Here is a 15,893-nt window from a genome sequence, read left to right on the forward strand (position 1 = left end):
ATATACTAGATATTGCAAATAAGGGAAACCATGGGACCTATGTTTCTTTGGGCCTGGCTTACTTCACTTAATATAATTTTTTCCAAGCCTTTCCATTTCCTAACAAATAGGGCAATGTTATTCTTTCTAATGGAGCCATAGAATTCCATTGTGTATATATACCACATTTTCTTGATCCATTCATCTACTGAGGGGCATCTGGGTTGGTTCCATATCTTAGCTATAGTAAATAATGCTGCAATAAACATAGTTGTGCTGGTAGCTTTAGTGTGGTCTTGTTTGTAAACATTTGGGTAAATGCCCAAAAGTGGGATTGCTGGGTCATAGGGGAGCTCTATGTGGACTCTTTTGAGGAACCTCCATACTGCTTTCCAAAGTGGTTGAACAAGTTTACATTCCCACCAACAATGCAGTAAGGTTCCCTTCTGTCCACATCCTCTCCAGCATCTGCTGTTGTTTTTTTTTTTTTGGTCCGGTCATGGTGCCTGAATTCTGGGCCTGGGTGCTGTCCCTCAGCTCTTCAGCTCAAGGCTAGTGCTCTACCACTTGAGACACAGCGCCACTTCCGGCTTTTTTCTTTTTGCTTATGTGGTGCTGAGGAATCGAACCCAGGGCCTCTTGCATGCAAGGCAAGCACTCTACCACTGAGCTACCTTCCCAGCCCCAGCATCTGCTGTTATTAGAGTTCTTGATTATAGCCATTCTAACTGGGGTGAGGTGGTATCTCAAGATTTTTGTATAAATTTAGTATTTTTCCTATCTGTGAATGTTTGTCTGTCACTATTATATGACTTCCCACTTCCTTTTTATTTCAAGAGCACATAAAAATATCTGCACAAGCATACACAATGAGATGCATCTTTGCTCATGATACACCTGCTTATGGTGAGCTCTCTGTTCATCTTAAGCAAGTGAAGATCTAAACAAAGCTCTTAATCATGGCTCACCATTGCTGCCTGCAGTGTGATGGCTGTGACTTTATCTGCTCAGCTCAAGCCTCAAAATGGCCCAAAACCTGTCTAACTCTCTCTCTCTCTTCAGCTCCCAAGATGGTCCCAGGAATGAAAGGAGATGACTTTTGTGAAAGTGCCCAACAAAGCATCTAGTACAGAGTAATCACTCAGAAATGTGACATTCCGGCCAATTACTTCAGCTGACCTTAGAGATTGTAGCAAGGTCAGGAGAGAAGTACCTAGAAGGAATCGTGGCACCAAGTGTATAGATTATAAAAAACAAAACAAAACAAAAGCCACAGTGTGAGAAGCTGTTTTGGTTACTTGGGACAGAATTCCCATTTTCAACTTGTATCTTTCTCATGAGTCCCTAGATTTGCCCATTTTCTTCTTATCCTCCATTCTTGATGACTTAGAACTTGTGCCCACTGTCCCTGGTCTCTTCATTTCCATTCCTCACATCCTGCTGATTCATGAGAAAGCTTGTCACTGCCGCATGCAGGAAGGAGCACGAAGAAACGTTACATTCTATGCTTTCCTTCTCTCACACATCCTCCATATCACAGGGTCCACTTGGGAGGCAATTCCTGTGTAGCATTACCCTTCATCAGCAGGGCTGGAAGCATGTCAAATCAAGCAGTCAGTCCCTTGCAGATGAGGGAATACATGCCAGATGGTTGGTCCTGATGCAGCTGAGTCTACTGATTTCACTTCCAAGTTTTCTAGTTGGTACTGTGCTTCCTTGCACCTCTACTATGGTGGGGGTAGGGGGAATGCTGTCTGACCCTTGTCAGCATAAACACAAGCTGAGCTTGCCTTTCTCTTCTCCTTGGTGCAGGATGGTACAGCATGAGAAGGCTGGACTAGGTTCAGAGCTGGGCTTCCCAAGGTTGTGTAGCCACCTAAGGAAGGAGAAGCTTTCTGCTGCCATCTGCTCCTACCCTCTGGACCCCAGGAGACCCAGGCGTAGATTGGGCCCTTGCCGCATACAGGCTGTCCAGTGCAATCACATCAGTGTTTGGCTGCGTTTACCCGTACTGAGGCCCTATTTAGTGACTTCATGGGTGTTCTTTAGGATAACAGGATCCATCTTCACTGTGGAAATACCAATGCAAAGGCAGCTGTCTGTGATCACTACAATGCTTCTTGGAGAGCTCTATGAAGATGGTTGCATGCTCAGCACTTAGATGTAGAGACTCTTGATTCTCTTCTCGATGCTCAATTTAAGTCTTTTTTTGTTGCATCTTGACTCAACCAAGAAAAAGCCTCTTGTGCAGGCCATTTTGCTTCTCCATCCTATTGGAAAATGTGTTGCCTAACAGATCCTCCCTCCCCAGGTCTGGTATTTAGGAGAAGACGAGAAGCCAATTGCTACACGAAATGTGGCCCTCCCCTGCCTCCTTATCACTGTGTTTGCCACAATGTTGTTCTTGGTAAAAGACCTCATATCTCTACCAAGGTAGAAGTGAGTGATATTTCTGCATTCCCCACCGCAGTAGGAATGTAAGAAAGCACAGAAGCAAATAGAACATTATCTGGAGGTTAAACCACTTGAATTCAGCTTCTGCAGGACTGTTTATCATAGTGTTCCCTCATCTCAATGCAGAACAAAGCCTAACTCCCAAGAGTTGACAGCAGCCCAGTGCTGGTGGCTTACATCTGTAATCTTAGCTACTCAGGAGGCTGAGATCTGAGGATCATGGTTCAAAGCCAGCTGGGGCAGGAAAGTCCGTGAGACACTTATCTCCCATAAACCACTCAGAAAAACAGAAGTGGTGGTATGGCTTAAGGAGTAGAGCACTGGCCTTGAGCTGAAGAGCTGAGGGGCAGTGCCCAGGCCCAGAGTTCAAGCCCTATGACTGACAAGACAAAAAACTGAAGGCTACTCAGGCTTGTCCTGAGGAATTGGGGCTGAGGTGGGGTATAGTATCTTACTGGAGAACCTGAACTTGAATTTATTCTCTCATTGGAGAATACCTTCTCTAAGATGGGTTCCTACAATGTCGACCTTCTGTACAGGTCCAGAGTTGAGCTGCTGGAACAAGCTAGTCTGGGTGAGGGGAGATAGGATTTAGAGGAGAAGAAACTCCACGTTTCTTATACTGAACAGATGACCAGGACAGGGCTCTTTCGAAGAGTAACTTCGTCCTCTTTATGTTAGTTTGTTATATCTAACCTGCTTATGTTCTCACTGTTTTATAGCTAACAAAACTGCCAAGCAGAGTATAAAACAAAAACGTTGGAGCTCATCTAAACAAAAATCACCTGACCTCCTGACCCAATATGGACGTTGTAGGGCTTGAACTCAGGGCCTGGGTACTGTTCCTGAACTTTTGTGTTCAAGGCCAGTGCTTGACCACTTAGAGCCACAGCATCATTTCTGGCTTTTGGGTGGTTAATTGCTGATAAGACTCTCACGGACTTTCCAATCGGGGTTGGCTTTGAATAGTAAGCCTCAGATCTCACCTCCTGAGTAGCTAGGATTACAAGCGTGAACCACCAGCATCTGGCTTTTAGAATGTTTTACTTACTCCATTTCAACCTCTTCGGGTTCCATGAGTCCCCCTTCTCTTGGAATTTTGTCGCTGCCTGTTTTTTCCCCAAATGAATGCTACAACGTGAGGGTATCTTCCTTTCCGGCATAGCTCCATTTTCCTAAGTCTACAAAAGGTCTAAAGGACACAATCTCTTGGTGGCATTTGGAACAGCTTGGCAGATTTGAGGTGGATGGCATGGGTATTTTTTTTTTGGTCGGTTGTGGGGCTTGAACTCTGAGCCTGGGCACTGTCCCTCAGCTCTTCAGCTCAAGGCTAGCGCTCTACCTCTTGAGCCACAGCGCCACTTCCGGTTTTCTGGTGGTTAATGGGAAATAAGAGTCTCATGGACTTTCCTTGCCTTGGCTGGCTTTGAACCTCTATCCTGAGATCTCAGCCTCCTGAGTAGCTAGGATTACAGGTGTGAGTCACCGGCACCCGGCTGTCATAGGTAGTTTCTAAAGATTATTGAACAATCCCTTATAACACTGTCCCCTGGGTAGCTCTCAACAGTATGGTTGGCTCAGTGAGACTTGGTGTTTTTCCTTCTCATTGGGACCTTCCATACATGAGGAACTGTCTTGTTAAGTCCTTTCGGCATATAGGAAATCTACCATAACTCACCCCACACCAAATGTACTGTAGGGTGAGGTTTAACCACTTAAATTAGGTCATTACTTACTGTAGGTTAAATCTATAGAATGAATTTACCATTCAGTCCCAGTCTCCAATGATCCTATTTCAGACATCAAATGGTGGCGTTCAACTTTTATTTGGCAGACCACTGGTGTTGGCCAACAGAATGGAATAGCCCTGGGTCATAATGGTGGGACAGCCAGGAAATGCAGACTCACCGTGGTTGTAGAGTGCTGCTCATCTCCAAACTGGAGCACAAACTAGCCAGAACAAGTCTTTGTTTTGCAAAAGGGAAAAAATATCTCCTTCTATACTTACACATTCCGGGAGAGACTTTCAACAAGAGTACCTTAGAAAAATGTTACCGAGGGAAAATTATGCAGAGGAGGCTGAGATGTGCAGAAGCCAACTCATTCTTCTCATCCCTCTGGTAGACACAGAGGGATCTATCCAGACCTCCAGAGTGACCTATGCCTGTTCCTAGTAAGTGACGTAAAAGAGCCTTTTCCTGATAGTTAAGTCAGGGATACTTCAATGTATTTTGCTTGCTTGTTTTTATTAAGGTAGGGGGAAAAAATCCTGTCTTTGTGTTCTGGATGGAGTCAGATAGAAATAGCCTCATTAGCTCAGTGTAATGGCCGGCCTTGCTCCGGTGGAGGCAGGGAGACAAGCTGGTATTTGCAGTGTCATTGAGGTGGTGAGGTACAGAATTAAGATGCCTTTTCTCCAGTGTCAAGGACAACTTTATGGAAGTTAATTTGCTTAATACAAGAGCGTGCTTTTAATCAATCCTTTGTGAAGAGAGAAACCTGAGAAAGTTGTTTTTCAATTATCTGGTTAAAAATTGCATCGTTCTTTCTCCCTACCCCTCTAACTCTAGAAATGAATGGCTGCTTTATTTTGTGGCAAGAAGGTTCTTTACCCTCATCTTGCAAATGTTGAGATGTGCAGGATTATCCCTTGAGTCTTATTAGCTGAAAAGTGTTATAATGTAGAAAACAATTGATTTGCCTTTGAGAAATTCTAAGATGAGAATGAGACTTTGTAAAATAAGTCTCAAAGTCTCATTATCCCAAAGAGCTATATGTAAGACTACAAAGACTAAAACTTCACCTTATTTTTTTTGGGGGGGGGGTCCGGTCGTGGGGCCTGAACTCTGGGCCTGGGTACTGTCCCTCAGCTCTTCAGCTCAAGGCTAGCACTCTACCACTTGAGCCACAGTGCCACTTCCGTTTTTTTTTCTTTTTGCTTATGTGGTGCTGAGGAATCGAACCCAGGGCCTCACGCATGTAAGGCATAGCGCTCTACCACTGAGCCCCCTTCCCAGACCCTTATTTTTAAAGTATGATTTTGTTGTTATTACTAAGGTATTGTTCAGAGGGGGTCACCATATGTCAGGTAATGAGTACAATTATTTTTGGACAATGTCACCCCTTCCTTTGCTTCCCCACCCAAGATCTCCCCCAAATCATTTTTAAACCTCAAATTATATTTTAATTTAAAACTCAAATCAGAATGCTACATGCTTTCAGTTAGAAAGGCCTTAGCTGTATTCTGGAGCCAGTTTTCCATTTTCTTACTGGGTGGGGCAGAATGGGGCTTGAGACAGGCCTGAAGGAGTTAATGCTTGTTGGGCATTATTCTTAAACAAATCAAGGGCTGGCATAGCAGCAGCAGCAGCTTCTCCCCAGGGAAAGGCGGGGAGGAGACAGGGACAGAGGAGGAGACAGGGACAGAGTGTTCAGCCGGGAGAGCCAGTGCTAGCTCAGCCGCATTGTTTACTCTCTACCCACCAAGGACACACTGGTGTGGTGGCGAGAGCATGTGTGCCCGGGTTTGGGATGCTGGGCACAGAAAGCCCCATTTGGTGACTCATCCAGAGCATTGAGGCGCAGCAGTGCAGTAGAACTGGGTGTTGGTCTCTTTCTCTGTTAACCTCCAACACTTTGAACTGGGCAGGAGCGGCTGGAGGCAATGATGCGGCGGTCCATGGAACGCACCCAGCAGCTGGAGCTGAAGAAGAAGAGTTCGTGGGGAACATCCCTGGCCTCAGGGAACGGAGGACGTGATTGTAAGTGCAGAGCTGTCCCCACATTGTAGGGCCCCAGTAGGAGAGGATGGGTATCTGCATTATCTGGGGAGGGGGGGTGTTGTGCACAATTTTACAGGTTCCCTTTTCATACGTGTATTTAAAACCTGCTCATGCATTTCTCAGGAGGGAGAGTTGTACGTGCTTTCCTTGCTAGCAAACAGCACTTGATGCACTACTGGGCTTTGAGGGAGAAGAAAAACAAGGCAAAGGAAATGAACGTAGTATAGAGCCTGCCTAGCTGGACCCAGCAGGGCAAGTTGGCTGATTTTTTCAGGGGAGGGGAATGGCAGCGAGGCTCAGTCACAGCTCCAGAGGAGACTGGCAATGGCATAACACCTTACCTTCTTGCAAAGGGCTGGGCCTTTTCCTCCCCTCATTCTGAGTTTTTGTTGCTCTTTTTGATTTTGTTGCAAGATGACTTATTTATTTCATTATCCAGTTCATACTCATCTTTAAATTTCCAAATGTGTGCATTATGAGATGGATTGTTACTAATCTCACAGGGACTTTCCCCTCTTTTCAAAAGTATCACGCTGTGTTTGTGCACTCAGCCTTCTATTAGGTAGGACTCACATACTAGCGTTCTGAGAATAGAGGCTTAGCGTACTGTTCCTTGACTTTGCTGTATTGTGCTTTTAGCAGTGAATATACTTTATCCCTTTCTTTGGTGAGAAGTCAACAACCCATGAGTTATTTTTCTCATTTCCTAATTAGAAATTAAAATGCGACAACCAATCAGGACTTTTTTCTTTTACCTCTCTTTGCTCTGATCTTTTTTTTTTGCTGTGTAGGTGAATCAGAAAATGCCCCACCCCTTCCTCTAGGTTTAGCAGCCAGCACCCTCCCTCCGGATGCAGGGACCGCTGCCACCGCTGCCGAGCCTACCAACGGTATATCCAAGCATCACCGTGCATAGCATGCTGTGATAACTGTCCTGACCACCCTCCTCCATCACTGTGTGTCTCAAGCACTTTCACAACGGGTTTCTTAATCTGGCCAGTTACAACTTTTCTTCTAGAGATGTGAATGACACACCCATACTTCTTTGTTTCTCTGTCATTGTGGAGCTGTGCATGTCTTAGTGTCCTAGAGGCATCTCATCTTCAGCTCACTAACTCTTGCCTTAGAAATCCTGTCAATATTTGATTTCTGCGCACTTAGATCTTTGACAGTCTCATTAATCATTGGTCTAAGGCACTGAGTGGTGAAGTATCATTTGAGATTCACAAAGCAGAAATCTCACAGAGCTCTGAAGTAGAATACTTGGTGTTAGTGTGATGGATTCTAGGAGAAGCGTTCGAGAGGGAGTCTCATCAGTATTTCGAACACTGGGAGTTCCAAATAACTAGAAAACTTGCCTTTATGCTTGATTTCATCTCTTTCTCTCTAAAGGCTTCTGTTTTAGATGCAGGCCTGGTGAACCCTAATGGCCTAGTAAGAGCAGAACTAGCAAGACTTAGCTCCCATTTAATCATGAGTTTAGAAATACAACCCGCCTTTCACTGACCAACAACAAAATATAAGAGAGGTATGAGCTGGTGCTGGTGGCTTATGCCTGTAATCCTGGCAACTCAGGAGCTTGAGATCTGGACAGTTAAGTTTGGAAGACAGCCTGAGCAGAAGAGCACATGAGGGTCCATCTCCACTTAAGCAGCAAAAAGCTACGCTAGAGGGGTGGCTCAAGTGATAGAACGCCAGCCATGAGTAAGCAAGCAGAGTGAGCCAGAGGCCATGACTCAAACCTTTGGTACAAACCAAATAAAAAAGGGACGGGGGGAGGATGAAATGTTTCCCAGCGATACTGGTCATATTAGCAGTAGAAAGAAATATCCTTGCTTTCTGTCATTTCCTTTGACAATGAGATACTGGCCTTCCCTTACTGAGGAGAGTAAGTATAACAATCATTCACTTTGAATTAATACCCAAGGTAGGAGTGGTGAGAGGAGTGAGTGACTCACATACACTAAGAAGACCCCAAATGCCAGTGATCAACATAACAATCATTTTCAGTGAAGTATTTTTTTAAATAAAAATTAATACAATCCATAATAAAATACTAGATTTCTTCCTCCCTCCCTTCATTCCTACCTCTATGTCTCCCCCTTCCTTTCCTTTCTCTCCTCCCTCCTTCTCCCTCTCTCTGTAACCCATTTTAGGCAATTACTTGAACATTGAACTATAACCCCATCCCCAAATACTGAATTTCTAAAGATCAATGTCATACTGAGCCATATTAGAGTCTGGGGCAAAAGGGAAAAATGTGCATCCCTGCATATATTGTTGTATATCATTTCTAATAACTACTTTTCCAGAAAATTAAATTACTTCCAGAAATTGAAAAGTAGTTTTACAGAATACAATTTCAAGTTGAAATATGTTGTGTTATCCCCAATTCAACTACACTGTATTTTGACTTCAGCTTAAGTTCACTAAAATTATTTAAGATTGCCAGTTAGTGGCAATTTTCAGACCTGACAGTTCTTGTCTTTGAAAATAAAATGAGCAGAAAATATTGATGAATTTGCTTCCTCCGCAGTGATAAGCATACTTTTTTTTAAACCTCAGGTTGTAGCATAGCTGAGCTGGGCACTGACAGAATCGCTCAGTTGTCTGTAATGATTGAGTTTAGGAACATCTGAAATAATGGCTTGAACATCAGAACATCAAAGCTAGGGTTTCGTGTTAAATCCTAACCATAAACTATTGCAGCATTTATGAAAGGGACATTTTAACCCCATCTCTTCACAAGAGGACCAAAACAGACTGCCTTAAGGTGGATCTCTATTAAATATAGCTTCTTGTGTTCCAGATTACATCTTTCTCCAAACTGAGCCATAGAATAATTGAGTTTCGGCACAGGTCTCATTCAGACTGTAGGACATTTTCAATTAGTGATTTGTCTCTGGGTCCACATTTTTTTTTCGTGTGGTATGAATATGTTTAAAAAAATTCTCTGGACACACACACACACACACACACACACACACACACACACACACACACGAAACATGTTTTGAGGTTAGGGTATGGCGTTAGTTGAACATCGGTGTGAGCTTGGACATTTGAAATTGAAGAGAAGTACATGGTGAATAAATTATAGATGGATAACTGCTGGAGCTCGAGTATTTTCCAGGTTAGGATCATGAGATGATGAGGGAATCATGGATGCCGAGTGTGCTGTGCTACAGCAGGACTCCGCTGGTGGTATGTGGATTGTGGATGAGGACAGGAAGGACACTTTGGAATATGTGGTTCTCTGTCAACAGCGGTGTGAATACCAATGTCTTTAATGCATTTCTCTGCAGCATGTGACAAACTTTCAACATCAACCATGAATTTGCCAAAGCAGACGGAGCCTCCCATGAGTAAACGCCTGTCTTCATCCACCGTGGCAATATCCTATTCCCCAGACCGAGGCAAGTGAATGTGTAGACCTAGTCTCTCCCGTTTGCTTCTTTCTGGTGTGAGCATCTTAACATTGGCCATTCTGAGCGCCCTTTCTTGAGCCTTCTGCAAATAGTGCTTTGGTCCTAGCCTCCACGGCCTTGCTAACAGGATTCTGGAAAGCAGCATTGCTTCTTAGAGCCAGGTTGTTGTTGAATAGGGACAGGAATTCATCTTTTCCCAGTCTGTGAGAAACCAGTTACTTGTCACAGAGCATGGAGGAATTTAAAAAGTACTTACCTAATCAGGGACAGGATACAATTGATTGGCCAGGAAGAACAGAATTGATGAGTCAGAGGTTTATTGGGGGGGAGGAGGGAACTTTGTGTGTGAAAAAAATGGGCCTCTGAAGTTGTTCGTGGTTTGTAGAGCTGCCAAGTTGATGGATGAAAACAGAAGTAATTTGAGGTGTCTAAAAGAGGGAAAGGATGGCTAGTCTTTTCCAGCACTGTTTTGAGTTGGGAGATGATGCTTATTAGGGACCAATTCCAGTACCCAAATAGATTTAATAACATCTGTGCTCTAATGGAGGTCCAGATAAGTCATTGGAAGTCTGAATTTATGTCTTTCATGGTATGAAGGTTGGAAGGAGAGGTTTCTCCATGTGTTACATACGTATCCTAAAGCTCCACTGAAGGGGGAGCATTAGTTTGAGTATTGGGCATACCAAGCCAACACAAGTGGTGAGCAGGAAGACATTTGTGACTTACAAGTGACCAATTGGCTTTCCTGGTTATGGTTCCACTGGTATTGGCCTCACTACTGTATCACAGAGACAGGGCGTGTATGTCAGAGCACCTGTGAGTGTCAAGAGTCCACTGATTTCTGGTGCCCTTCATAGGTCAGCACCATAGGAACTTGGAAGGAAGGAAGAATTGGACAAGAAAATACACACTCTTGGTGGGCACTGGTGGCTCATGCCTGTAATCCTAATTCTTCAGGAGGTTGAGAGCTGAGGGTCACAGTTCAAAGCCAGCCTAGGCAGAAAAGTCCGTGAGACTCTTATCTCCAATTAACCACCAGAAAACCGGAAGTAGAGCTGTGGCTCAAGTGGCAGAGTATCAGTCTTGAGCAAAAAAGCCAAGTGAGATCATAAGACCCTGAGTTCAAGCCCCAGTACGGGCACCCCTCCCAAATACTCTTTATAACTATTCCATTAATGAATAAATCCCATATGTTTTTGAAGATTCACATGGTTACAGATTGATGGTAAATTCTTTTTTGCATTGATTAACATGTGAACGTATACATGCTATTATATGCTATTGACAACTAAATTATTTGCTGGTAAATTATAAGTTGAAAACGTATAATCCTCAAACCAAAGAATACAAAGTAATTCTTTGAATCTGTTGCCATATAATATATTCCAAAACCATTAAGCTATTTTGGTCATTGAATTTTAAATTATGAATCCCATTATCCTCCATTAAAGCTGATAGTCATATTTTCATGCCTTCTGGTTCAGTTTTGACCCTTATTTATAGGGAAAACATATGAAAGGATCTATTTTTGTATTATTATAGGATGGCATATTTCATTTAAAATCTGTTATAAAATATCTGAACAGAGGACCTAAAATGAGCATTTTGTAGCTGTAATCTTTTTGTCACTGGTAAGTGTACTAGATGAGGGAATGACTATATTAACATCTTGGGAGATGGGCTAATTTCCTTTACGTGATACAGATCACTCTACTGTAATAGTGTGTTAAGTAAATTCTGGTGCCCCAAGAGAATTAATGCACTCTCCCAAACTCTAAATGATGCATCATTTGTTTTATTTTCCTGTGATAAATTCCAAAGCCATTTATTCATTAGAATATTTTTATTTTCCACATTTGTTCTGCCACCCCAAATTTAATTTGCATCATGCATGCACTGTGTTGTTGAAACATTTTTTTTGGTTTTCTTTTAATTTTGCTTTTTAAATGTTTTCATTTGATTCCATCTTTTAGCTCGTCGCACTCACCTTAGTCCTATGGAAAACTTTCTTGTTATGCGACTGTTGACACCCACACAGGCTTCTTTAGCCAGAAGCAGAAGTGCATTCATGTTCTCTGAGCAGGCCAGAGATGCAGGTAAAAGAGGTTCAGCTGGTGACACCAAGGAAAATGATCAGAGCAGTGTTGGTCAGCCTTGGAATTTACTCCTGAAGTTTTGTGTTTTGCTTGCCATTTGCTGGCTTTGTAAAATGTCTTCATTGGTTAATAACATTTTCTACCTACCAGTGTTTTGCTGTTGCTGTTTCTTTTAAGTGTCCCAGAGGTGAGTAAATTGTTTTATGACTAAGGCTATGTGCTTTGGGGGAAAAAAAAGAACCACTTGATATGCTACGAAGGTTAGTAGCCTTTGCATAGGAAGTGGTTTGGCAAGGTCGCCAGTAGAGCACAGTCTCTGGCATTCCAAAGCTAGCTGTATCACTCACCAGCTCTTAATGTTTTCAGAAAGTCGATTTATAACTTCTCTAAACCTCAGTTTGCCTATCTATAAAATGGAAGTTACTTTAAATTGTGAGCACCAGGAGTGATCGCACGTGTCTACTCAGGAGGCTGAGATAGGAAGGTTGTAAATTCAAGGGCAATGAAATGAGACCCCCCCACCTCAAAATTTTACTATTAAATTGTTACAAGAATTAAATAGGATAATGATATAAATGAGAGAGTAGATCCAGGCACTTGTGGCTCATACATATAATCCTATATACTCAGGAGGCTGAGCGCTAAGGATCATGATTCAATCTTGCCCAAGTAGACAGATCCCAGAGAGTCTCATCTCCACTTAACCATCAAAAAGCCAGAACTGGATGCATGCCTTAAGTGGTAGAGCAAACTCTGGCAAAAAGATAAGTAATAGCAAAATGCTACAAAGTCAAGCCCTACTAGTGGCACACAAATGAATGAATGAGAGGAAGAGAGAATGGGATGAAGGAGAGGGAGGGAGGGAGGGAGTGAAAGATGACACAGATTAAGAAATCAGCCTTGCAACTTAAAAAGCTGGTTGATGGACTAGCAATGACAACATCACCTGGAAACTTCAGGACAGCCTACACTTAGACCCTCTATAGCTGCACATTAAAGTCTGAGAAACCATGGGACCAGACCATTAAAGTCCCACCTTTACTCACTCATATCAAATCATCATGTCAGGATTAACAAGGGCTGATATTATTTGTGTGCAGATTAGCAATGCCATGTCCCTGTAAGTTGGGTCTGCGTTTTCCAGCCCCAAGACACAGTGTATTTAGTGAAATAACATGTAAATGACATTAAACCTCCTAAGCATAGATTACCTACCAGATGACTCAGCAGTGCCACTTCTAAGTATAGAGCCAAAGAAATTAAAAGCATAGAAAAACTTGTACACAATGTTCTTAGCATAATTATTCATAGTAGCAACAAAGTCCAGGGGAAAGCAGGCGCATGCTCTGGAAGGCACTGGGGATCCATTTCCCCAGCAGGGAATCATGACAGCAGGTACAGAGTGTCGCCCACAAAGGAAGCTGGTTAGAGACTCTGTACTTAGGGTTTTTAATAGGGCCTGATTATGTGTATGCCTTGCCCAGCACACACCAAAATTGCAGATTCCCAGGTCGAAAGCAGGAAATTCAGTATACACCATATTAAACAGTTGAAGCACAATGAGCCACTCATCCACAAACGGTGGGAACCCTGCCCACATCTGAAGTTCTTAGATGCTGGCTGTGGCCTAACCTTGTAAGCAAAGCATTCAAGTCTGCACAGTCCACCCCTTGACCCTTTGCCAAGGTATTTTTTGACCAGAAGACCCACACAGCGGGATGAGAGCAGTCTAGGATACTGGCCTCTTTATGTCCATTAGGAATTCTAGATTTAGCAGTTAAACCAACTCTCACTAACCATCAAGATCTGTCTTAGGTAGCCAGGTGGCTTCCTTCATCAGTTCCTTTTGAGTCTGTTTCACCCCCTACCCTTTTTGTCTAAAAAACATCAGTCCCAGCAGGACATGCTTGTGGCTCACCCTAGCTACTCAGGAGGCTGAGATCTGAGGATCACAATTTGAAGCTAGCTCAGACAGGAAAGTCCAGGAGAGACGATCTCCAATTAACCACAAAAAAAGCCAGAAGTGGAACTATGGCTCAAGTGGTAGAACACTAGTATTGAGAAAAAAAGGCTCAGGGATGGTGTCTAGGCCCTGAGTTCAAGCCCCAGGACCAACACCAAAAATACAAAACAAAGCAAAAAACCCCCACCAAAACCCCCACAAACCATCAATCCCTTCCCAGCTACATTGAACAGATTGTTTTACAAAGGTGTATTGGGAAGAAAGTAAGGGAAGTGGTGACGCATACCCTAGAGGGAATAGAATTTGATTTGTCATGGGTGGGAATAGGGGTCTCATTGCCAACTTGCAACTTTTTTGGGGCCTAGAAAGACAGGATCATCTTTTGGGTGATCTAATCAGAGAATGGTATACTTTTGTACAATCCAGATGCTGCCGGGCGCCAAGATCCAAGGATCGAGATTCAAAGCCAGCCCGAGCAGGAAAGTCCATGAGACTCTTATCTCCAATAAACCACTAGAAAACCGGAAGTGGACCTGTAGCTCGCATTGAGCTGAAGAGCGCAGGGACAGCGCCCAAGCCCAGAGTTCAAGTCCCACAACTGACAAAACAAACAAACAAACAACCCAGATGCTTCAGCAATATCTAGGATATATTTTTTCTTCCCACTTTTTTTTTTCCTGGTTGTGGGCTTGAACTCAGGACCTGAATGCTGTCCTTAAGCTCTTTTACTCAAGGCTAGTGCTCTACCACTTTGAGCCATAGTTCCACTTCCAGTTTTTAAATGATTAATTAGAGATAAGAGTCTCACGGGGACTTTTCTGTCCCGGCTGGCTTCGAACCGTGGTCCTCAGATCCTCAGATCTCAGGCGCGAGCAACCAGTGCCCAGCTGGGACCATCTATTTTTACACCAGTCCCCAGTTGATGTTCCACTCTCCAGAGTATATCTATATCTGGAAATCACATTTCTTTTCATATCTCCCTTTTTCCAGAGGCTCTATTTAAAACTCTCAGCAGGAAAGTTTAGCTATAGGAATTGTTATAGTTCCAGTATTCAGAGTTTTAAGTGCCAGCATCCACTGATGACAAAAAAAAAAAAAAGATGAAAGCTTTCTCTTCCACTTGGAGGAGAAAACTAAAAAACAAAGACATGTAGACCACACATTCTTGCCTCACTTGAGCTAGTCTGGATAGGAGTAGCCAGGGAATCCGCCAAGCCAACTCTCTTGGACTTTGCAATTGTTATCTTTAAATTCCATAGGCAGCTTTGACCTGTCATACAGCGGATGACTCCATGATCACCCAGGCCCACAAGTTCCTCATCCTTTATTCCTTTATCCCACCTTTTCCCAAATGGTGCTTTGACTACATTTTAGTGAATCAGGATCAGTCTACCAATGTCCACTTCTTGTTTTTTTTTTTTCTTTTTGCCAGTCCTAGGGCTTGAACTCAGGGCTGAACTCATGGCCTGGCTGCTGTCCCTGAGCTTCTTTTCCTCAGGGCTAGTGCTCTACCACTTGAGCCATAGCACCACTTCCAGTTTTCTGGTGGTTAATTGGAAATAAGTGTCTCATGGACTTTCCTGCTCTGGCTGGCTTCAAACCACGATCCTCAGATGTCAGCCTTCTGAGTGGCTAGGATTACTGGTATGAGCCACTGGTGCCTGGCTCAATGTCTACTTTTGACACCAATTGTAGCTGGGTTTTCTGAGACCACTAAGGTTAGATGATTCACCAGAAATATACATAGAAAAATGAGCAAAGGGAAGAAGTACTTGGTGAGAGGGCCAGAGGAAAGCATGTTCAACTTTTCAAAGATCCTTTCCTGGTAGAGTTACACAGCAATGAATTGTGATGACACTTGTGAAATAATTGCCAAGTAAGGAAACACTTTAGACAGAGATTCTCTGCTTCGGAGTTTTACTCAGGACTACTTATATAGGCACCTATGCTAGTCCTATACCCAAATTTCAGAAACTCAGAAATGTGTTATTTACATAAACAGTTTAGGACCAGCAGCTAATTGTAGGAACTTCCTTGAAATCTAAGTTTCTAGGTATCAGCCAAGAGCCAACATTTTAAACAGGCCCTTCCAAGGACAGTGGTCAGGACTGCTGTGAAGTTCTTTTTTGTGTGTGAGTACTGGGGCTTGAACTCAGGGCTCACTTGGCTTTTTCTCTCAAAGTTAGTGCTC

The 15,893-nt window shown here is 43.2% G+C and overlaps 1 protein-coding gene across 22 annotated transcripts in view; it reads left to right on the forward strand.

Annotated features, from left to right (window-relative positions):
* Map7d2 (MAP7 domain containing 2) overlaps positions 1-15,893 on the forward strand; it is a 94,563-nt gene that overhangs the window by 37,153 nt on the left and 41,517 nt on the right. For 7 of the 22 annotated variants that reach the window (XM_070040738.1, XM_070040740.1, XM_070040742.1 and 4 more), the window contains exons 4-7: positions 6,083-6,194; positions 7,007-7,105; positions 9,521-9,631; positions 11,617-11,739. In XM_070040738.1, the coding sequence (XP_069896839.1) occupies positions 6,083-6,194; positions 7,007-7,105; positions 9,521-9,631; positions 11,617-11,739 (445 nt within the window). The remainder of the gene's footprint in view (positions 1-6,082; positions 6,195-7,006; positions 7,106-9,520; positions 9,632-11,616; positions 11,740-15,893) is intronic. The other 15 variants (XM_070040749.1, XM_070040755.1, XM_070040750.1 and 12 more) reach the window with 5 other exon arrangements.

Source organism: Dipodomys merriami, unplaced genomic scaffold (assembly GCF_024711535.1).
Source record: "Dipodomys merriami isolate MVZ:Mamm:240054 unplaced genomic scaffold, mDipMer1.0.p SCAF_3, whole genome shotgun sequence".
Taxonomy (NCBI): domain Eukaryota; kingdom Metazoa; phylum Chordata; class Mammalia; order Rodentia; family Heteromyidae; genus Dipodomys; species Dipodomys merriami.